Source organism: Quercus suber, unplaced genomic scaffold, assembly GCF_002906115.3.
Source record: "Quercus suber isolate HL8 unplaced genomic scaffold, Cork oak 2.0 scaffold_141, whole genome shotgun sequence".
Classification (NCBI taxonomy): Eukaryota; Viridiplantae; Streptophyta; class Magnoliopsida; order Fagales; family Fagaceae; genus Quercus; species Quercus suber.
In genome coordinates, this window is record NW_027069602.1 from 1036787 (window position 1) to 1061600 (window position 24814).

The 24814-nt window shown below is 38.8% G+C and overlaps 2 protein-coding genes and 3 pseudogenes across 2 annotated transcripts; 1 reads left to right on the forward strand and 4 right to left on the reverse strand.

Moving 5' to 3' along the window:
- Positions 1-2989: 2989 nt before the first annotated feature.
- LOC112039809 (uncharacterized) lies at positions 2990-7764 on the reverse strand (annotated as a pseudogene).
- A 5503-nt stretch (positions 7765-13267) lies between these two features.
- On the reverse strand, positions 13268-13975 carry LOC112039810 (probable carboxylesterase 9; annotated as a pseudogene).
- Positions 13976-16492: 2517 nt separating this feature from the next.
- On the reverse strand, positions 16493-17200 carry LOC136068911 (probable carboxylesterase 9; annotated as a pseudogene).
- Positions 17201-20212: 3012 nt separating this feature from the next.
- LOC112039811 (probable carboxylesterase 9) lies at positions 20213-21381 on the reverse strand. The gene has a single exon (XM_024072714.2). The coding sequence runs from the start codon at positions 21262-21264 to the stop codon at positions 20242-20244; it is 1023 nt and encodes a 340-aa protein (XP_023928482.2). The 5' UTR covers positions 21265-21381; the 3' UTR covers positions 20213-20241.
- Positions 21382-22144: 763 nt separating this feature from the next.
- On the forward strand, positions 22145-23473 carry LOC112039812 (probable carboxylesterase 9). Its single transcript, XM_024072715.2, has one exon. The coding sequence runs from the start codon at positions 22194-22196 to the stop codon at positions 23238-23240; it is 1047 nt and encodes a 348-aa protein (XP_023928483.2). The 5' UTR covers positions 22145-22193; the 3' UTR covers positions 23241-23473.
- Positions 23474-24814: the final 1341 nt, after the last annotated feature.

Sequence of the window (24814 nt, forward strand, 5' to 3'; positions counted from 1 at the left end):
AAAGGATAACACAAGGAATTCTATTGAAGACACTAAAGTTCAAGAATCAGACTTATGTTCTAAAAATGAGTAAGCATCAAGTTTTACACAAAGACTCCGAGGAAGTAGCATTTCAATGGAGAATCACCCTCTTCTCCTTTTCTTTGTCTCTCCCCCCCCCCCCCCTCCTTCCCTTATATAGCCCCCTTCCATCACATCTATGCCGTCCATCTCTATCTAATTCCCTCCTCCTTTTTTCAAACACTTCTTACCTTTCACATTTGAGAAGATGGTGGCAGGAACCTACAAAGCTATGGTCTATACTGCTCAGGTCATTTCTTCATTAATGTAGCTGATAAAACTGTTGGCCCTAATTAATGCGGATGCAACAGGCTAAACCAGGCTTGCAACTTCCCTATTGCCCACTGTCATCCACTCTCTTCAGATCCTAACCTCCCCTCCTCGGGCGGTTCCTTCCCATGGGCCCGTGACTTATAGTGTTCTCACGTCATTATTGTGGCCCCTCAACTTTCTCCTCGGTCCTCGAGCTAATATTACAACCTTTTAGATCCTTCCTCGATCCTCAAGTACCCACAGCAACTATTGTAGCAAGTTTGTATTTATTTTTTATTCATTTTTATTCTTACTTCTGTAGTTATCAGGATCAAGATCCTACATGGTATTGATGAGAGGGTTCGGAAATTAGATCGTAGGATTGGCATAAGGATCGTAAGATCCTACTTTCCAATTAAAAAAAAATACTAAAAAATACTCATAATTATAATTCATAACATATATTAAAGAAGCATTGAAAAAAAAAANTTGTTTTCTTTATGCAAGTCGTCCAAGCTACCGTCATGGTAGAGGACTGGGTAGATCATTCCCTGGAAATGGCCAGGGATGCAAAGGCCAAGCAAGAGGCTACCGAGAGGGCCTGCTCAGATGCCAACAAGAAGTTGAGGGAGACTCTTGCTTAACTGGTCAAGGCAGAAAAGGCCCGCTGAGTCCGCCCTTAAGGGTTATGAAAAACAAGCCGCTAATGCCTTGGAGTCTCAGAGGAAGGTAGAGAACCAACTAGCCTTGACCATGGTGGAGCTAAAACAAGCTAACAAACAGCTAGAAACCATGGAAAAGGAGAAGTCGGTGGCCAAGCAAACGGCCTACAAAGCTAGGATGACTAAGACAGCCGAGAGCCTTACCGCCCAATTTAGAGATGTTGCTCGTGCCTTCTACCCGGAGGTGTGGGGACAAGCTCTTACTGCTGCGGGGGTCAGCACCAAGTTGAAGCTTCAGGCTCCAAACTAGGTGTACTACCCACCCGTCCTGCGTTTAGTCCCCAATCCTCCCCAACTCCCAACCAACCCTAATTCTGCCCCTCAATCTTCCTCTACCCAACAAAGTGATGATCCTACTTCCACTGAGGTCAGCAGGAAAGAAAAACAAAAGGAAACTCCATCTCCATGGGAGGTGGTTGAAGTGGTGGCCGAGGAGGAAATGGCTGGAGGGATACCTTTGAAGAAGAAGGGGTCCCAAGGGCAGGAGAAGCAGGGAATTCAAGGGCAGGAATCTGAGGATTAGTTTCAACTTTAGCCTAGGATAGGTTTTTGGGCAATATAACGGCTCCCATACATATGTAATGCCCTCTCTTTTTTGTAAAAGAAATCCTCATGTTTAATTTTGAAGTTTAATAGTATTTACCTTTCCGTATTTTCATACGTAGATATATTTGTATACTTTACCTGTGCCCTTTTCCTCATAACTTGATCACTGTTCATTTCCCATGCTAACAAGGACGTAGCAATTTGTAATTCCATTGAGGCATAAGTGATGAACTAACCCATAAAGTCTAAACGAACTGTCAACCAAAACTTACTTAGAGCTGGACATGGATACGGACAAACTTTATGGCACCTCTTTGGAGACTCGAGAAAATGCCTTTGGCCCTTGCTGGTCAATCCTTAGAATATTTAGGATATATTATTATTTTTATTTTTGTAAGGTTGATTTATCACAAGCTTGTGGCCAAGAAGCTAGTCAAGTCTTAGGCTTTGTTCAGCACTTAGGATATTTCTGCAGTGTTGAGTTACCCTAGGCTTGTGGCCGAGTAGTCAAACAAGTCCTAAGTTCTATATAACACTTAGGATATTTTTGCAGTGTTGATTTATCCGAGGCTTATGGCTGAGGAGTCAGGCAAGTCCAAGGTTTTGTTCAACATTCAGCGTATTTTTTGTCATGTTAATTTACCCCAAGCTTGTGGCCGAGAAGCCAAGCAAGTCTTGGGTTCCGTTTAACACTTAGGATATCTTTGCAATGATGATTTACCTTAGGTTTATGGTCGAGTAGCCAGGCAAGTCCTAGATTCTGTTCAACACGTAGGATATTTTTGTAGTGTTGATTTACCCTAGGCTTGTGGCCGAGGAGCCAGGCAAGTCTTGGGTTCTGTTTAACACTTAGAATATTTTTGCAGTGATGATTTACCCTAGGTTTGTGGCCAAGGATCCAGGCAAGTCCTAGGTTCTGTTCAACATTTAGGATATTTTTGCAGTGTTGATTTACCCTAGGCTTGTGGCCGAGGAGCTAGGTAAGTCCTAGGTTTTGTTCAACATTCAGCGTATTTTTTGTCATGTTAATTTACCCCAAGCTTGTGGTCGATGAGCCAGGCAAGTCTTGGGTTCTGTTTAACACTTAGAATATGTTTACAGTGATGATTTACCCTAGGTTTGTGGCCGAGGAACCAAGCAAGTCCTAGGTTCTGTTCAACATTTAGGATATTTTTGCAGTGTTGATTTACCCTAGGCTTGTGGCTGAGGAGCTAGGCATATCCTAAGTTCTATTCAAAACTTCCATTTTGAGATATGATAAAGTGAGATATAAATAGTAGTAAAACTTATCAATAATAATAACGTCGTAGATTGTTTACATTCCGGGGGCAAGGGATTACTTTTTTGTCCAAGTCCTTTAAGTGGTAGGCCCCAATGCCTACTACGGAGGTGATTCTATATGGCCCTTCCTAATTGGGACCTAGCTTACCCCAAACGAGGTTTTTGGCTATCCCCATCACTTTCCTCAGAACTAAGTCTCCCGGGGCCAAAGGTCTGGATTTGACCCCCTTATCATATTGTTGCTTAAGCTTTTGTTGATAGTGAGCCATCTTCACCATCGCCACTTCCCGCCTTTCCTCAGCCAAGTCCAGGCTTTCTAGGAGCAAATGGCAGTTTTCTTCAGCGTTGAATTGGTCCATTCTCAAAGTTGGAAATCTAGCCTCGATGGGGATTACTGCCTCTGACCCATACGTCATTAAGAACGGGGTCTCCCCCATTGATCTTCGGGGTGTGGTACGGTAGGTCCATAGCATGTGGGGCAACTCATCCACCCACTTTCCTTTTGCGTCTTCCAGCTTTTTCTTCAATCTGGCTACCATAACTTTATTAGTGGCCTCAACCTGCCCATTTCCCTGGGGGTATGTAGGTGTAGAGTACCCGTTTCTTATTCCCAACTCCCTACAATATCTCCTGAAGGCTTTACTGTCAAATTGGAGGCCGTTGTCTGAGATCAGTGTATGAGGTACCCCAAACCTAGTGACGATGTTTTTCCAGATGAATTTCTTGGCATCCATGTCCCTGATGTTAGAGAGGGGCTCAGCCTCCACCAACTTGGTAAAGTAGTTCATGCCAACGAGGAGCCATCTTTGGGTTCCCACGGCCCGAGGAAAAGGTCCTACTATATCCAAGCCCCATTGAGCGAAAGGCCAAGGGCTAGACAAAAGGTTCAGAATTCCTTCTGGTTGATGAATATTTGGGGCATACCTCTGACATTGGTCACACTTTTTCACATAGTCCTGTGAAGTTTGTCACATGTTGGGCCACTAGTACCCCTGGGTGAGAGTCATGTGCGCTAAAGACCTTCCTCTGGGATGGCTCCCACAAATGCCCTCGTGCAATTCTTCTAATAAGGGCTCCACGGCTTCTAGTTATACGCACAATAGATATTGTCTTGAGTTGGAGCGTTTATACAATTTCTGCTCCCCGGACAACCAATATCGAAGGGCAACCTTACGTACCTTCTCCGCTTCGAACTTATCTTCGGGCAAAGATCCCTTTTCAAAAAGCTTACTATGGGGTCCATCCAACTCGGCCCCACATGGATGCTACATACACTTGACATTAGTACTCTCGCGAGACTTGAAGTGTCCATTTCTTCTACAATAACAATCGAAGGAAGACTTGACCCAAGCGAAGTGGCTAACATCGCAAGAGAAGCCGCATGTCAGTTTTGTCCTCTTGGGATTCGCTTCAAAACAAAATTCTTGAAATAAGCTCAGGCATTTCGTACTTTGGCTAGGTACCCTTGCATCCTTTCATACCAAGCCTCAAAATCATCATTGACTTGCCCCACAACCAGCCTACAATCCTAGTACAACTTTACCACTTCTCCTCCCAACAGCCTGACCATGTTTATCCCTGTCAGCAAGGCTTCGTATTCGGCCTTATTATTGGTGGACGAGAATCTTAATCATAATGACTTCTCTATTATCAATTTCTCGGGGGTGATCAATACAACTCCTACACCAGCTCCCTTTCGGTTGGAAGATCCATCCGTGTAGACTTGCTATGATGGGGTGGCGGTGACCGATGAGACTAGCGCACCCATGGTTACATTCTCCTCCTCGAGGACACCTTTAGCGAATTATGCTACAATGTCTGCTAAGACCTGCCCTTTTATGGCAATCCAGGGCATATACTTGACATCATAGGCCTCCAACTTGGTCCCCTACTTAGCAATCTTGCCAGTGTAATCAGATTTCCTCATCAGGGCTTGTAAGGGCAGTTAAGTAAGCACCACCACGGTATGGGCTTGGAAGTAATGAGGGAGTTTCCTAGTGGTGTGCACAATAGCCAATATTGCTTTTTCCAAGGGAAGATAGTGTATCTCAACCTCTTGCAAGGATTTGCTAACATAGTAGACGGGCCTCTAAACTCCGTCCTCGTTCCTGACGAGCACAAAGCTGACAGCGTGTTTGATGACCGCTAAGTATGCATACAATACTTCTTCCTTATCGGGTCTAGAGAGTATTGGCAGGTTGGATAAGTATCGTTTAAGGTCCTCGAATGCCATCATGCACTCCTCGATCTACTGAAAATCTTTCCATTTGTGCAGCAGTTTGAAGAAAGGATGATACCTGTCCGCGGACTAAGAGATGAACCTATTCAAAGCTACTGTCATCCCAGTCAGCCTTTGCACTTCCTTGGGATTCCGAAGAGGGTGCAAGCTGTTAATTGCCCTGATCTGTTCTAGATTGACTTCAATTCCACGGTGAGTTAGCAAGTACCCAAGGAATTTTCCCGAACTGACCCCAAAAAAGCACTTGGACACGTTGAGGCGTAGCTTATGTTTCCTCAGCATTGAGAAAGTTTCTCCCAGGTCGGCTAGGTGATTTTCTATCATTTTGCTCTTAACTACCATATCATCGCTGTATGCCTCCATGTTTCTTCCTATCTGTCCTTCAAACATACATGTTACCATTCTCTGATAGGTGGATCCTGCGTTTTTGAGCCTGAAGGGTATCACCCGATAATGATAGTTTCCATTAGGGGCACGAAAGGCCGTTTTCTCTTGCTCGGGCAATGACAGAGGTACCTGGTGGTAACCTTGGAAGGCGTCCAAAAAGTTCATCCGGGGATGTCCTACCGCGGCGTCCACCAGGTGATCAATTCTAGGAGTAAGGAAGGGGTATTTTGGGCATGCCTTATTTAGGTCAATGAAATCCACGCATACTCGCCACTTTCCATTTTTCTTCTTAACCACTACTGTGTTAGCCAGTCATTCGGGGTAGAAGATTTCCTTAATAGCTCTTACTTGCTTCAACTTGTTTACCTCTGTCCTAACTGAATGTCGAGGAGGCTGTTTACGAGGCAAGGCCTTGGAATTTACATTCAACTGGTGGCAAGCCAATTCAGGATCAATTCCTGGTGCATTGTAAGCATTCTAGGCAAAAACGTTAAGGTTTACCCTCAGGAACTCTATCAGTTCTGCCCTTTCCATGGGCGGTAATTGTGAGCCTACCTAGAAATATTGCTATGGGTCGAGCCCTATCATTATCCTTTCTAATTCGTTAAATGATTCTCCTAGTGCCTCAATCTGCTACCTACTTGCAGCCCCCTTTAATTGCTATTGGATTGCTTCCTTATTCATCGTAATAGGGTCTGATGATTGCCATGCAACTGCTAACACTAAGCACTGCCTGACCATAGCCTGATCGCCCACTAGCTCTCCCACCTTCCCGTGGGCAGGATACTTGATCCTTAGGTGCAGGGTTGAAGGAACAGCTCCCATGGCATAAAGCCAGGGTCTGCCAAGGATAGGAGTGTACGGGGAGAACGCCTCTACCATTATGAAATTCACTTGGACTTCCACTTCTTCGACTTGTATGGGGAGTTTGATCATTCCTTGGGGAACTACCGTTTTGCCATCGAAGCCCATTAGTGGAGAATCACACGTATCTAGGTCGTCGGGCCTCAAGTTTAACCTCCGGTACAAGTCTGGGTACATTATCTCAGCCTGGCTTCCTTGGTCAACCAGTACCCTCCTGACATCATAGCCCTCGATCCTTACAGTAACCACCAGGGCGTCATCATGCAGTTGAAGGGTTCCTCGCATGTCCTTCTCAGAAAAACTCAAGTCAAGGGCGACCGTCTCTCTTGCTCTCTTGTGAGTCTAAACTCTAGTCTCCAGGTCAAAGCCTCCCACTACGGCCATGACTCGAGGATTTGACCTAACATCCCCTCCTGACCTAGCCAGGATCATATTAATGGTGCCCAATGCTAGCTAAGGATTGTCGTTTCTATGTACCCTACCCCCCAAGTGTCCGGCCTGTTTCGCAGGCTAGTGCAAGAAATAATCAAGTTTCCCTGATCTTGCCAATTGATTGAGGTGATCCCAAAGAGTCTTGCAGTCCTTGGTTGTATGCCCTCTATCCTTATGGTAATGGCAATAAAAGTTTTGGTTTCTTTTAGGATGGATCCCCACCTATCCTGTTAGGCCACTTGAAAAACGGCTCGTTTTTTATCTTTTCTAGTATCTGGTGCACCGGTTCCTTGAATAGTGAATTGATCATGTGAACTCCCTCAGTTGCTAGGTGACTAGGGAAATCCCTTCGGAGTTGGTCATTATGGTATCCTCTTCCCTGAGGATCCCTCTTCTCGGGGAATGCTTTAGCTTTTCCTTTCCCCTGCATTTGGTCATCTTCTAATCTTTTGTACTTGTCTATGCGATCCATAAGCTGGTGCATGTTTGAAGCAAATTTCATTGTCAATGATTTTCTCAAGTCATGCTCGGTCAGGAGACCGATCTTGAAGGTCCTTATAGCCACATCTTCAAAGTCTCCGTCCATTTTATTATACATCTCCCAGTATCAATCCGAGTAGGTTTTGAGGGTCTCCCCCTCCCTCATGGCCATAGATAATAGAGCATCCAATGGCTCGGGGACCCTACTACAAGTTATGAATCTAGCATTGAATGCCTTAGTCAGCTCTTCAAAGGACCCTATTGACCTCTCGTTTAACGCATGGCAACAGGCCCAAGACTGGAAGGGAACACCTTGCACAAAAGGGTCTCGTTGCTGGCATAGACGGCCATCTTTTGATTGAAGTGGTTGACATGCTCCACGGGGTCAGTCCTTCCATTATATATGGTGAATGTTGGCTAGGAGAAACAGTGAGGGAGTTTATCCTTGTTAATCCTCCTGACAAAAGGGGACTTAGAAATCTGCTACAAGGCTTTACTCATGGCGTCATTTCCCTTGGTGTGATGAGGGGGCCTTCTTTCACGTTTGTTGTTGCTTTTCTCTAGCTTGTCCCAACGTGAGGAGCTTGAGTAGGTTTCGCTAGGTGGAGTTCTAGACCTATGCCAATATGATCGGTCATGGCTTTCCCTTAAGCTCTTACTTGATGGGGAAGATGGGCTCCTCCTATCACGCTTCCTACGCCTTAACTTTTTACGCAAACAATCAACCTCCCATTGCAACACTATCGTCTCCTGTTCAGATGAGGCTTAATCCCTAGACTTGGGACAATTCCGTTTAGTACGTTTAGTGCGATGAGACCCCACTACAATACTTGGGGTATGTTGCCTGTCTCTCCTACGCTCCAAGTTAACGAAATGGTTCTCCCTGTGGGAACCAACTGACTCCTTCTCGCCTTGGCCTTTGTTAGCCATCAATGTTCAGGATAGATCCTCAAGCATTTGCTGTTTCTCACAAAAAACACCAATTATAAAGACCAAAAGAAAAGAGTTAGGGCCCAAGCCCACTTAGAATAGTGAGATGTTATCCTCAATCTTGGCCCAAATTAATGAAATTTATAAGAGATGGGAAAGGATAACAGCAAGGAATTCTATCTGAAGACACTAAAGTTCAAGAATCAGACTTATGTTCTAAAAATGAGTAAGCATCAAGTTTTACACAAAGACTCCTGAGGAAGTAGCATTTCAATGGAGAATCACCCTCTTCTCCTTTTCTTTGTCTCCCCCCCCCCCCCCCCTCCTTCCCTTATATAGCCCCCTTCCATCGCATCTATGCCGTCCATCTCTATCTAATTCCCTCCTCCTTTTTTCAAACACTTCTTACCTTTCACATTTGAGAAGATGGTGGCAGGAACCTACAAAGCTATGGTCTATACTGCTCAGGTCATTTCTTCATTAATGTAGCTGATAAAACTGTTGGCCCTAATTAATGCGGATGCAACAGGCTAAACCAGGCTTGCAACTTCCCTATTGCCCACTGTCATCCACTCTCTTCAGATCCTAACCTCCCCTCCTCGGGCGGTTCCTTCCCATGGGCCCGTGACTTATAGTGTTCTCACGTCATTATTGTGGCCCCTCAACTTTCTCCTCGGTCCTCGAGCTAATATTACAACCTTTTAGATCCTTCCTCGATCCTCAAGTACCCACAGCAACTATTGTAGCAAGTTTGTATTTATTTTTTATTCATTTTTATTCTTACTTCTGTAGTTATCAGGATCAAGATCCTACATGGTATTGATGAGAGGGTTCGGAAATTAGATCGTAGGATTGGCATAAGGATCGTAAGATCCTACTTTCCAATTAAAAAAAAATACTAAAAAATACTCATAATTATAATTCATAACATATATTAAAGAAGCATTGAAAAAAAAAAGTAATTTCGACACAAATAAGTGAAATTACTAATAAAATGTAGTACCAAATTATATCAATTCTAATTTTATTGATCACAATAAAATGTAAGCAATTGGCAGCCAATATATATCATGAGAAAGCATCTAACAACGGAATTACTATTTTAACAAAAAAAAAAAATGTTGTTGATGATAGTATCTCTCACAGTGGACTCGCTATTAGATTTCTTAGCTTCTTGCACTTGCTTTCAACTCTCTAGTAGACTTGCTAGTCTCTTCACTTCTCTTTTGTTTTATGTTTAGGTTAAGTCGTTAAGGTGATGACTTATTACTAACCTGAGCTTTAAGGTTTATTTTTTATTTTTTCCTTTTATATATATATATATATATATATTATCAATTTTGGCTAAGGTTACCAGGCTAATTTGTTTATTACATTTTTTTATCAACTTGGGATATTTGGCGTCCCCTTTTCTTTTTTTTCTTTTTTTTCTTTTTTGAATTTTCCTTTATATCACAGGATCTTTAGTATCACTATAAGATCAAGACCCTATAAAATCCTAAGATTCGGATCGGGATCCCACACAGATTTGACTTAAGTAGAGATCCTAATGAGATCTAGGATGGTTTAGGGATACCGAATCTTAGGATTGTAAGATCCAAATCGAGATCTCTAACTCTCTCTCTCTCTCTCTCTCTCTCTCTCTCTCTCTCTCTCATTTTATATTATTACGTTATGGTCTATGTAAAAATAAGAAATGGGATATTGAATATTGTTAAATGAGTTGATAAAATAGATAAAATAGCATTTTAGAGTCTAAAATAGATATTTTTTAGAGATTTGAATGTGAATGCTCAAATGAGTGAGGTGGTCATCTCGACTTTTGCTCTAAGTATTATAAATATGTCACTTAGTACTAAATTTAAGAAAATTAAAATGGATATGTGGCACAAAATTAGACAATAATTAAAAACTAATTTGGATTTTAATTGTTACAAACCGATTACATAGTTGGCATACCTGAAACCTAAGTGCATAATAAAATAATATTAAAAAATAATTGATATTAAAACATGCCACATCAGCATTAGGAAAAAAAATTCAAATAAATAAAATGAAAAAATATGAAGATTTTATTTTCTTTTTTTCTCATTTCTTAGTAACTATACACAACAATAAACATAAAAATAAAATCTCAATATTTTTTTTCTCTCACACTCCAAACCAAAAACTACCTCTCATAAAAATAAATAAATAAATAAAAATAATAATAAAAAACTACCAAGCATCACTTTTCTAGTCATATTTTTATTCCTACCCAAACAAAAACCACCACTCTCTTCCTCCACCATCTCGTCACTATCAACCCAAAAGCCACTCCTTGGCCGTGATACGATCACCCTAAATCATCAACCTCAAGTCCTTAACCACCGATAATAACCATCAGACGAACAACATCCCCTTTTCTGCCACCCCCAACACATCAAATCTATCCCTACAACCCAACAAGCACCTTGTCTTCATCGAGCTGGACACCTACAATTCACATCTCACACATATTTTGCACCGGATTACAATAAATCACTTTAAAGATAGGCGAAAAGTCAAGCCAAAAAATTGGGTGACTATGTGTATGGTTGTTATATTATGACATAAGAATCAATAGTTTGCCTTGTATTGGCTTTCCCAAAGTTTGTGGAATTTATTTGGCATCTGATAATTGGGGTTCGGGTGGGACAAGAGTTGCTGGAGTTGGTGGCCATGGTGGCACGATGCATGTGGTTTAACAGGAATGAGGTTCAGTTGGGAAAGCCAAGACAGGAAGGTTTGGCAATTTTGCAGCGAGCTCGTTTCCTTCTAGATGAATTTCAGATGGTTAACCTCAAGATACATTCAGGGGGGTTCAACAAAGATGCTCAATGGTCACCTCTGAAAGTTCCTTGGTATAAACTTAATGTTAATGGTGCAACATTTGAGTCTTCTCATTCTTCGGGCATTAGGGTAGTCATTCGTGATTTCGCTGGAAGAGTAGAAGCTGCTTGAGTAAAAATATACCTTACCCACTAGGCCCATTAGAAATTAAAGCCAAAGCTTTGGTGGAAGGGGTTCATTTGCATGGGATGTGGAGTTTGAGAGGTTATTTTTGAATGTGACTCACAGATTGTTGATGAAACTGTGAATGGATTGTGTGAACCACCAATGACTATTCTCAATAGGGTTGAGGGGGTACAACATAAGCTAAAGAATTTTAAGGGAGTACAAGTCTCTCATGTTCGACGGCAACGCAATCACCCTGCTCACATCTTAGCTCAATATGCTAGGAATTTAATTAGTGTTGTAGCTTAATATGCAAATAGAACATTACTCGAGATTGTCTCTACTAAAATTAAAAGTGGAAATCATGTCCAAATGCATGAATTAAGATGTAGCACTTCTACATATCATTGATAAGCCAAGAGTGTATTGACCCATTTGGTAAATTAATCAATTAATTAGTCAAGTGAATTAATTAGATTTAATTTCATGCAATAAGCATGGTAGCACAAACAAATCACCAACTAAGTTAATATGCAGTGAAAAATAAAGTTGATACGGTGATTTGTTTATGAATAGGAAAAACCTCCAAGGCAAAAACTCCATCGGGTGATTTTAAGGTCACCACTCCCGAGAATTTACTATTATCACAATAAGCAGTTACAAGTAAAGAAATTCCAATACCTTATACCAACCTACAATTGAACCCTTACCCCAATATCTAATTGGACTTGTTCTGTAATTACAATCTCTCCTTTTTAATGCACGGCTCCTAGTACATGACTAACCAATCAATGCATGGATTCAAGTACGTGACTAACCACCAACTTGAGAAGAATATTGGCTGCAAAGTTCTTCAATTCATCAATACGATAAACATCACGAAACTCCTTGATTACAAAACCCTACAGCGTACAAACGCAGAAGCTTTTTCAAGAGAAAGATGAACTAGGGCATATGTATCCTGTCACAATTTGCTTAAACAAAACATTTGCATCAAGTTTCATCCACTTGCATCAGCTATGATAGCCCTTAAAATAATCCTTATATATGTTTAGGGTTGTGAGAAAAGAAAGCTTAAACATGTCTACACGAATATGTGTGAAATCAGATCTAAAAAATTGATTTTTGTAAATCTTAATAGATAGGTTATTTATCGAACAGCTATCGAGCATCGAGCTAAATTTGTCTTTTAAACCTTGATAGATGCTAGCTGTCTAGCTAGCTGTCAAGTTTTAAAATGCAACACTTCTTCACTTGATTTTTAGACAAATTTACATGACTTTAACACTTGGACTTGACCTTTTATTCCTTGAAGTATTAAACACATCCTAGATCTATCTAATTACAAATAAAGTGTATCTTATCAAAGGATTAGTCAATTCTAGATAACATATGTTCCTAACATGATTCACATATATTCTAATAATCATCTATGGAATTACTTGTAATGCACAAACCGAGATGATGAAAAGGATCTTCTCATAAATAAAAATGATGAAAAGGAATAGATTTGTTAGGAAAAAATAATAATAATAATAATATATTAAATGCTGATGTGACTTTTTTTTTTTTTTCATCTAAGTGCTAAAGTGGCCAATAAAATTTAGATTCATTAACATTGCATTTGATTTTTTAATATTAGACTTGCTGATAATGCAATTTATTTGCCACATAAACATTTTGCCTATTCAGATAAAATGCGTGCATTGAAGTATAGAGAATATATATATATATATATTAGCAAATCAAGTCAAGCCTTCTAATGTTTGATCATGTTTCGGAGGGATCTCAAATTTGGTTAGAAGATTTTCCTATTTTTGCTCAACCTTTTGTACAAACTTAACTAGAAATGCTATGTTCGTCACAACACTTTTACAACAAATTCTAAGTGGTAAGTTGTTGCTAGCTGTTATAATTAAATAAATTTAAAAAAAAAAGTAATTTAAGTGATAAATTTAAATTAAACTCAATAACAAATTACCACCTATGATTTGTAATGAAAATATTGTAAACATACTACTTCTATTAACATTAATATATACCACATTAGTAACAATTCTAGTAACATTAATCCCACATTAATAACAAAGTATTGAAGTCATGGTTTGTTTTCCATTTCATCGATGAAGTCTTTAATCATTTCCACAATAGCATTCGACCATTCCGGGCCTACCATCTCAATTGCTTGGAACCCTGAATGGTGGAACAGCACATCGATCTGGACCCCATGCCTCATCAACATGGTTACAAACTCTTGTTGCAGATCGATCATCAAGTCCCCATAAAACCTAATCACAAGACACCTACAAAGCTTGCTGATGGCGCTTGTGTGCGGGCCCTCCGCTATAGGATTACAATACCAATGGTCTCAATTTTCACCTTCGTAATGAGAGCTCCCACATCAAATCATATGCACACAATGGGAAGGCAGGGTCCATACGATTCTGCAGCTCTAACTTCTTCCTTTCCATGCCACTAAACATGGGTTCGTTCATTATATTCCCAACAATCTTCAAGGGCTCCAACTCCATTCTCGTTGCTTCTAATGCTGCGAAAAATGCTATGTTCCCACTACAACCACTTCTATGTAGATAACACCTTGAAATATCTCTGTAATCTCTAATCCATTGCTCACCCTTTGGATTCAATGCTTGTTCCCTCACCCAAAGAATTGCTTCCATGGCGTCATGTGTTGCGCTGGCAACCTATTTTTTGGGGCAATGCGGTAGCCAACGAAGACAACAATAGCAGGAACCTGGGATATGAGCTTCGAGGTTATTTTATAGATCGTAGGTTGCACCGACATGCCATTTTTGGCAAAGTACCGGTGTCCGACACAAGCCGGACACCAATACCGGTAAAACTCGTCGGACTCTGGTGTCCGAGCAATGTCTTTTTTTTTTTTTTATTGGGGTTCGGGTGGGACAAGAGTTGCTGGAGTTGGTGGCCATGGTGGCACGATGCATGTGGTTTAACAGGAATGAGGTTCAGTTGGGAAAGCCAAGACAGGAAGGTTTGGCAATTTTGCAGCGAGCTCGTTTCCTTCTAGATGAATTTCAGATGGTTAACCTCAAGATACATTCAGGGGGGTTCAACAAAGATGCTCAATGGTCACCTCTGAAAGTTCCTTGGTATAAACTTAATGTTAATGGTGCAACATTTGAGTCTTCTCATTCTTCGGGCATTAGGGTAGTCATTCGTGATTTCGCTGGAAGAGTAGAAGCTGCTTGAGTAAAAATATACCTTACCCACTAGGCCCATTAGAAATTAAAGCCAAAGCTTTGGTGGAAGGGGTTCATTTGCATGGGATGTGGAGTTTGAGAGGTTATTTTTGAATGTGACTCACAGATTGTTGATGAGACTGTGAATGGATTGTGTGAACCACCAATGACTATTCTCAATAGGGTTGAGGGGGTACAACATAAGCTAAAGAATTTTAAGGGAGTACAAGTCTCTCATGTTCGACGGCAACGCAATCACCCTGCTCACATCTTAGCTCAATATGCTAGGAATTTAATTAGTGTTGTAGCTTAATATGCAAATAGAACATTACTCGAGATTGTCTCTACTAAAATTAAAAGTGGAAATCATGTCCAAATGCATGAATTAAGATGTAGCACTTCTACATATCATTGATAAGCCAAGAGTGTATTGACCCATTTGGTAAATTAATCAATTAATTAGTCAAGTGAATTAATTAGATTTAATTTCATGCAATAAGCATGGTAGCACAAACAAATCACCAACTAAGTTAATATGCAGTGAAAAATAAAGTTGATACGGTGATTTGTTTATGAATAGGAAAAACCTCCAAGGCAAAAACTCCATCGGGTGATTTTAAGGTCACCACTCCCGAGAATTTACTATTATCACAATAAGCAGTTACAAGTAAAGAAATTCCAATACCTTATACCAACCTACAATTGAACCCTTACCCCAATATCTAATTGGACTTGTTCTGTAATTACAATCTCTCCTTTTTAATGCACGGCTCCTAGTACATGACTAACCAATCAATGCATGGATTCAAGTACGTGACTAACCACCAACTTGAGAAGAATATTGGCTGCAAAGTTCTTCAATTCATCAATACGATAAACATCACGAAACTCCTTGATTACAAAACCCTACAGCGTACAAACGCAGAAGCTTTTTCAAGAGAAAGATGAACTAGGGCATATGTATCCTGTCACAATTTGCTTAAACAAAACATTTGCATCAAGTTTCATCCACTTGCATCAGCTATAATAGCCCTTAAAATAATCCTTATATATGTTTAGGGTTGTGAGAAAAGAAAGCTTAAACATGTCTACACGAATATGTGTGAAATCAGATCTGAAAAATTGATTTTTGTAAATCTTAATAGATAGGTTATTTATCGAACAGCTATCGAGCATCGAGCTAAATTTGTCTTTTAAACCTTGATAGATGCTAGCTGTCTAGCTAGCTGTCAAGTTTTAAAATGCAACACTTCTTCACTTGATTTTTAGACAAATTTACATGACTTTAACACTTGGACTTGACCTTTTATTCCTTGAAGTATTAAACACATCCTAGATCTATCTAATTACAAATAAAGTGTATCTTATCAAAGGATTAGTCAATTCTAGATAACATATGTTCCTAACATGATTCACATATATTCTAATAATCATCTATGGAATTACTTGTAATGCACAAACCGAGATGATGAAAAGGATCTTCTCATAAATAAAAATGATGAAAAGGAATAGATTTGTTAGGAAAAAATAATAATAATAATAATATATTAAATGCTGATGTGACTTTTTTTTTTTTTTCATCTAAGTGCTAAAGTGGCCAATAAAATTTAGATTCATTAACATTGCATTTGATTTTTTAATATTAGACTTGCTGATAATGCAATTTATTTGCCACATAAACATTTTGCCTATTCAGATAAAATGCGTGCATTGAAGTATAGAGAATATATATATATATATATTAGCAAATCAAGTCAAGCCTTCTAATGTTTGATCATGTTTCGGAGGGATCTCAAATTTGGTTAGAAGATTTTCCTATTTTTGCTCAACCTTTTGTACAAACTTAACTAGAAATGCTATGTTCGTCACAACACTTTTACAACAAATTCTAAGTGGTAAGTTGTTGCTAGCTGTTATAATTAAATAAATTTAAAAAAAAAAGTAATTTAAGTGATAAATTTAAATTAAACTCAATAACAAATTACCACCTATGATTTGTAATGAAAATATTGTAAACATACTACTTCTATTAACATTAATATATACCACATTAGTAACAATTCTAGTAACATTAATCCCACATTAATAACAAAGTATTGAAGTCATGGTTTGTTTTCCATTTCATCGATGAAGTCTTTAATCATTTCCACAATAGCATTCGACCATTCCGGGCCTACCATCTCAATTGCTTGGAACCCTGAATGGTGGAACAGCACATCGATCTGGACCCCATGCCTCATCAACATGGTTACAAACTCTTGTTGCAGATCGATCATCAAGTCCCCATAAAACCTAATCACAAGACACCTACAAAGCTTGCTGATGGCGCTTGTGTGCGGGCCCTCCGCTATAGGATTACAATACCAATGGTCTCAATTTTCACCTTCGTAATGAGAGCTCCCACATCAAATCATATGCACACAATGGGAAGGCAGGGTCCATACGATTCTGCAGCTCTAACTTCTTCCTTTCCATGCCACTAAACATGGGTTCGTTCATTATATTCCCAACAATCTTCAAGGGCTCCAACTCCATTCTCGTTGCTTCTAATGCTGCGAAAAATGCTATGTTCCCACTACAACCACTTCTATGTAGATAACACCTTGAAATATCTCTGTAATCTCTAATCCATTGCTCACCCTTTGGATTCAATGCTTGTTCCCTCACCCAAAGAATTGCTTCCATGGCGTCATGTGTTGCGCTGGCAACCTATTTTTTGGGGCAATGCGGTAGCCAACGAAGACAACAATAGCAGGAACCTGGGATATGAGCTTCGAGGTTATTTTATAGATCGTAGGTTGCACCGACATGCCATTTTTGGCAAAGTACCGGTGTCCGACACAAGCCGGACACCAATACCGGTAAAACTCGTCGGACTCTGGTGTCCGAGCAATGTCTTTTTTTTTTTTTTCCGCCTCTCCAACACGGCGCCAACATGGTTCTCACAGGTTCAGTTGATTCAAAGTTTTTTCTTTTTTTTCTTTTTTCAAGGTTCTTCTTCTTCTTCTTTTTGGTACTTACAGGCTCAACCATTGATGAAACTTCAACCTCAGACATTGAGATTGCACCACTATTTGTTCTTACTCTTATTTTTAGTGAGTGTTTGGATTCACGTTTTTCCCTCACGTTTGTGTGTGTGTGTGTGTGTTTTTTTTTTTTCAGCGCGTATGAACAGTAACTGCACTATTCATGCACATAAATTCATTGCGCAGGAGACAAAGTGCATTGTTCATATACTGTTCACGCATTGTTCACGGGTCTCACGACACTATTCACACATTTAAAAATTATTTTGTTACAGTATTTTCAATTTTCATCAAAATAAGCTGTATCTAAACAAACACTTAGTCTCACTCACCTTCTCTCTCTGCGTTTTTGCCAACTGCTATTTCTGCATTTTCTCTTTCTCTACTTATTTTTCAATTGTTGTTTCTGCAGTTTTTTTTTTTTTTTCTCTCTCATTCTAGGAGAAATTATACAATCTTCTGGTAAACTACCTCGCTTGTCAACTATTCCACTAAAAGACTCATATTTGTTTAAAATTGCTGATTCAATAATCAGTTTCTGTTTTTAAAAAAAATTCTAACTCAACAATATTAAATAGGTTTGAGTTTTTTAGTGAAATAGTGAATTACATCACTTGTCCACCACGTGAACCTTATAATTTTTCAATCTCTAGAGTCTTTTGGTCTCTTTGAAGATGATTGACAACTTGCATTCTGTCAACCACTAAATACAACCACTCATTTTTAAACTTCATTGGGTTTAATCAATTTTTTTATGGTTTGTTTGTGCACTCTTCTAGCTTTTGTTTATTCTTTATTTTTAAAATTTGACTAAGTACATGCCGTCTTTTCAAAATTTTATTGGGCTTTGTTCTTTATTTAATCAATTTTTTAATTCTTTATCCAGCTACTCCTCTAGCTTTTGTTTATTTTTCATGTCTAAAAATATTAAAAAATATGTCTAAATATAAATTTTAATTAATTATTTAATTATCGTGTTCACGCCATGCCGTATTTTTATTTTTCAAAAATTGTTGTACTTCTATGTCCATACTCATGTCGTATCCGTACCTGTATCTATGTCAATGCAACTTCAGTATCCCATAAAGAAAGGTACCAACTCAAAAGGGGGTAGGAAATTACGATCGGAAACTTGTGTCATCATTTCGAGCCAATTTGATGGCCGGCATGTAGATTCGGACATGGGTTTTCTTTTGGCCATTGAGAGTATGATCCTTGGAGACCACAGGGTCGCCATTAGAGGCCATGGGGTTTGCCTTTTTCTTTGGGAACGTCACAAATCTAGTGAGAGTACCATCAGGATTTAGAGCAATTTTAAGTTAGTCGCAGGGATCTCTATCAGACGACATAATATCGATTTTGCTTGTTTAATAATTTCTAGGTGGAAGAACTTTGGGTTTTCTACTTCTGTAATAAATTTCTAGGTGCATGAAAATTTTAATGGTGAATCTGGGTATATATAACAGAAGCCCAGATCCAGACTCTGTAACCATGAAAATAATGTAGTTCCAAAAATTTAGGCCGAAATTTTCCCACTGTACTGTGTGGATCACTGTTTTAAAAACCGGACCGGACCGGCCGGTCCGACCGGTTCAACCGGGAACCGGAGGCCAATCCGGTCCGGTTAAAAGCTCCAAAACCAGTCAACAACCAGAAAACCGGCCAAGAACCGGTCAAAAACTGGGGTTGAACCGGAAATTACAAAAAAAACGGTTCTATGACCGGTTCGGTTTTTAAAACCATGGTGTGGATAACAATGTTTTTTTTTCTCTCTAACAACTTTCATTTTTGGTTAATTTACAACAGCTTTCCCTTCATTCATGTTTGTTGCATTTTCGTTAGCAACTACTTTTTTTAGCTTGATAACGAAGAAGAGTCATGCGGTGCCACACAATTTAGTTCGATACTTTTTGATTTATTTCTGAGGCATAATTTTGTTGCCGACCATAGTCTGGGGATCATAATGGCCTCTATGGTAGTTTTAAGTACAAAACACGCGGGCTATAGCATAAGAAAAGTTGCATTAGTTTTTTTTTTTTTTTTTTTTTTACAAGATAGAAATTCTATTTTAACATAATTTAAGTGTATATGTGTGTGAAACTCTCTCTTGAAGACTTGAATCTCGATATTTGCCCTTCCCCCCCTCCCAACACACCACAAGTACTTATACTTATAGAATGACCATCATACTAAATGTGTGTGGTAGTAAAAGTTGCATTAGTTAGGATAGCCTGATATGCACAAAAATTGGCTTACCAAAGTTAATAAAATTAAAATAGACACTTGACACCAAATTAGACTACAATTAAAAGTTAATTTGGGTTTAGTTTGATTTTCATTGTAATTCAACTTTAATATAAAACATGCATTGCATAAGAAAGCTAGTAATAATGAAATCTATTTTGGGTTTTTCCTTCTCATTAGTGTGACTCACCATAAATTTAATGTGACTTACTTGGATCACTTTCATTAATTCAACTAAATATAATACATACATATCAACAACCACTAAATTATTTAGAGATGCTTTCACCTGATTTGGAATAAACTCAAATCTTTTTTATCTATGCATATATAAATGTGTGCTTTCAAGTATGGAGTATTTTTTATTTGTGAGGAAAGTACATGATAATCTAATTACGCAATCATTCATTCTCTCTCAGGGTAATTATACTAGCTACATTAAGTGAACTAAGATTTTTCTTATTTAAATTAATTTAATTATTTATAATTTGATAGTTGTGGAAGAGAGGGTTCAAATTTTAGATATCTCTATTAGAAATATAAATAGATGCCAATCAATTGAGCTAAAAAACTCTTGCAACTCATGATTTATTTTCGGCTTCTACAATAAAGCGTTTAATCCTTTCCACAAGAGCATTTGCCCATTCCAGGTCTATGATCTCGATCGCGTGGCACCCCAAAGGGTCGAATTGCACTTCAGTCTGGACCTCATGCCTTATCAACATGGTTGCAAACTCCTGTTGTCGATCAATCAATGGGTCCCCACGGGACTCAATCACAAGGCACCTACCAAGCTTACTAATGGCACCCGTATGGGGGCCCTCCACCATCGGATTACAATACCAATGGTCTCGATCTTCACCTTCTGGCAACGAGAGCTTCCAAGCCAAATCTTGTGCACACAAGGGCAACATCACGTCCCCATAGTTCTGTAACTCTGAGTTCGTCCTTTGCATGCCACCAAACATGGGCTGGTTCATTATATTCCCAGCAATCCTCAAGGGCTCCAACTCCATTCCCGTTGCTTCTAACGCAGCGAAAAATACCATATTTCCACCATTAGCACTTCCATGTAGATAACACCTTGAAATATCTCCATAATCTCTAATCCATTGCTCACCATTTGGATCCAATGCTTGTTCTCTCACCCAGAGAATTGCGTCCACTGCATCATGGTATTGCGCTGGGAGCCTATTCTCTGGGGCAACGCGATATTCAACGCTAACAACAATGGCAGGAACTTGGTATGCGAGCTTTGAGCTTTGTAAATGGACCAGGGTAGTGTCCCAATTTAAAAGAACCCATGCAGAACTAGGGTAGAAAATTATGATGGGAATCCTTATGCCATCATTTGAAGAAAGTTTTGGTGTCGGAATGTAGACTCGGACACGGGTTTTGTTTTGGGCATTGAGAGTGAGATCCTTGGAGAGCACAGGATCTCCAGGAGAGGCCACTGGGTTTGCTTTGGTCTTTGGCAACCTCATATATCGAGTGAGAGTGCCATCAGTATTGTGAGCAATTTGAAAGTGTTGGTAGGGATCTGACGACATAATCAGATAATCTATGAGACTGTGATTGCTCATTTCAGCTGGCATACTATTCATAAGAATTCAGGGTTGTATATGTACGTAGTTGAATAATAAATTTCTCGGGAGCATAATATTGGTGTGAACTTGGATATGTAACAGAAACACGGGAACAAATTCTAGTTTGCAACCACGGAAAATAGAATATTTTGAAAAAAAAATATATATATATATATATATATATATTGAGAATCGCTCTCAAAAATATATGGTAATTACATCCTTATCTGGATTTTTAGGTTTTTCCGGTGAAGTCCGCTTTATCTCTTAAAATGATTATGTGAGATATAAAAGTTTGAACTATTTTTGAAAAAAATATATATTTAGAGGTCAAATAATTTTAACTTTCAATCTATTCTTTGGTTTGTATGATGCAGATCTGAATCCATCCCGTTAATATTTGACCACCTTAACGTACCGGAATCTTTGGTTTATAAAAACTAACATCAACAGCACGAATTTGACTAAGTTCTGAACAAATTTCGGGTTCAAAAGTACGATACCTCCATGCTCTAGTCCACCACATTATCCCTTTTTGTAAAAATATTTAAGACTATATAAAATACTATAATTGTCTATGTAATAGTAACTAGTAGATAAAAAGTGATGAGTTTATATATAATAACTTGTAATCAATCACAATATATAATATAAAATAATTATAGTAAAAATTGTGCAGTTTTATATGATACTAAAATTACTCTTTTTGCTCCAAATAAGAAAATTAACAACCCACCTTTGACATTTTCAACCACGGAAAACATCACATATTACCCAACTTTGATGGTCTCAGCTGATACACGCATATCCGATGTTTTCGTTAACGTGATTACAATGACAAAATAAAAATTAAAAAAGATAATAATAATAACCGTTTTCAAAATAAAAAGAAAAGAAACGAAAAAAAAAAAAAAGAACTCAAACTTGTTCATACATAGGTCTTCTTCATGGGTTCATGGCTATATGCAAAAAACAATACGCGAAATTCCTCCAATTACAGCTACTTTTCCAAAGAAGAAGAAGAAAATACTAAAACACAAAGGTCAAGATTCGACCCTTACGACCACCTCAACATCGAGCTCAACCCAGATGGTACGCTCAATCGAGGCCAATCCCGCCCCACAATCGAGGCAAACCCCAATGGGGACCCTGTGGTCTCCAAAGACGTCACTCTCAACGTCAAAACTAAGACATGGGTTCGTATTTTCCGACCAACAAAATTGCCTTCCAATATTGACAACACCATCGCTCGACTTCCCATTGTAATTTACTGCCACCACGGTGGCTGGATTCTCTTAAGTGCAGCTGACTCTGATGCCCACACAAACTGTGAGGACATTGCGAGCGAGCTTCTCACCATTGTTGTGTCCGTGAACTATCGTCTAGCACCCGAGAGTCGACTCCCAGCGCAGTACGAAGATGCTGTCGATGCTATGAACTGGGTTAAAGAACAAGCCACAAACCCCAACGGTGAGCAGTGGCTCACAGACTACGGAGACTTCTCGAGGTGTTATCTTTACGGTGTTGGATGCGGTGGAAACATCGCGCTATATTCGGGTTTAAAGACAGACTTGATGAAATTGGAGCCATTGAAGATTGCTGGGGTTATAATGAACCAACCCATGTTTGGAGGTCTACAAAGAACTGAATCAGAGCTGCGATACGCTGCGGATGAGATTTTGCCTTTGCCTGTGCTCGACCTGTTGTGGGAACTTGTTTTGCCAAAATCGACTAATCGGGACCATCGGTATTGTAATCCCATGGTGCAGGGCCCACACAAGCAGATGATTAGTACGCTAAAAAGGTGTTTGGTTACTGGGTTTAGTGGGGACCCGATGATCGATCGGCAACAGGAGTTTGTGGAGATGTTGGTAGCGTGTGGGGTCCAGGTCGAGGCATGTTTCGATGATTATGGGTTCCACAATATTGATCTCGTGGACCCTCGACGGGCCAGTGAACTTTTAAATATTGTTAGAGAATTCATGTTTCAATGATTATGGGTTTCCCGCAATATATTGTTTTCTGTCAATGTTGGCAGTCAAATAAGGTGTAAACTCTAAGGGGTTGGCTTATTGATTCTTAAAATCTCATGATATTTTATATTCTAAACTTTTTATCTTTATTTTAGAGCCACCCTCATGACGTCTTTTTCCCATCTTAGGGCCACCCCCATCGGGTCTGGATACACCCTTTTTTATCTAATAAATAAATAAAATGATGTGTCTAATGGTGCAATTAATGTCATTGCATGTTTTATTATAAAATAAAAATACAAATCACATTATACACTCCTTGTGTGTATAAGCAACAAACATGGGTTTGGATACTCTTGTTTATCCAATAAATAAATAAAACGATGTGTCTAACGGTACAATTAATGTCATTCCCTGTTTTCTGATATAACAATCTTATTTATATATATTATAAAACCAAAGACATTTGACCAATGGTTGGCTTCCTTAGGTTGTATCATATAAGCTTTCTAGCCTTCACAATTTTTCACATCATTAATTTTTACTTATTTATTTAATTAAGTTTAAATTTTAAGAAAAAATAACCCGACTCTTCCACGACCTGCCTCTGCCTCCCTCCCTCTTTCATAGCATTCAACTCTCACCTCTACCTCCTTGTCAGCCCCCTCAAAGCCAAGCATAGTGCTCATGGCAAACTCAAATACAAACCTAGCAGATGCACTCCATTCACCATCTAACATCTTTATGTTGTGCGTGAGAACTAAGGTTTTTTTTCCCCCTCTTTAGCTTTTCTACTCTTTGTTTGATAGTGAATAATCCAGAACTCTTTTGATTAATATAAATTATTACTATTTAAAAAAATTCATCAGTTATTAATACACAATGAATCACTAGATGCAGTGAATTTGATGCCAGTTTGGTGGCTAATATTTATTTAAAAAAATTCTTCAATTATAGAATAGATTTCATGTATAACCTTATGTGCTCTCTAATTGTTCTTATGTTGGTTTAGTGGCTAATATTCGTGATTATCAAGGAAAGGTGATTGGGGCATGTAGTTTGAAGAAGATTGTTATTGGGTATACATATGCATTATGTTAAGTTTGCATAGGATGTTAGTGTTCAGACTTTGCTTTGGAGTGTCACAAGGCTAAACTTATGAGAATCTTGCGCATGAGTCAAGCACCTTTCAAAGATGCAATTTATTGGTAATCTATTGGTAGAGCATAACTACCTTATGCAACATCTGCAACTTAATCAAAGTTGTGTGTTTATTGTGGTGTCTAAGGTTGGAAATAGGGTGATTATACAATTAGCAAGTTATGCAAAAATCCAATCCTAAGAATAGTGAAAATTTTAAAATTTTCGATAAACACTTGAATTGAAACTATAGATTTAGTACGAAATAGTCATCAATCAAGCCTACTACACAAGTTTTTTTATTTTTAGGTGGTTCATGTGGTTTAGGAGATTGGAATCCTAGAAATTGAAATTTAATTGTTTATTGATTATTTGGGGATTGGAATCCTAATTTTTGTTTAATTGATATTTTCCTTTTAGTAATTGAATGTTTGGTATCAAGGATAGGGATTTTT

Excerpts from the sequence above, each read along its gene's own strand:
- LOC112039811 (XM_024072714.2), bottom strand. The coding sequence starts at position 21,264 with ATGAATAGTATGCCAGCTGAAATGAGCAATCACAGTCTCATAGATTAT.
- LOC112039812 (XM_024072715.2), top strand. The coding sequence starts at position 22,194 with ATGGGTTCATGGCTATATGCAAAAAACAATACGCGAAATTCCTCCAAT.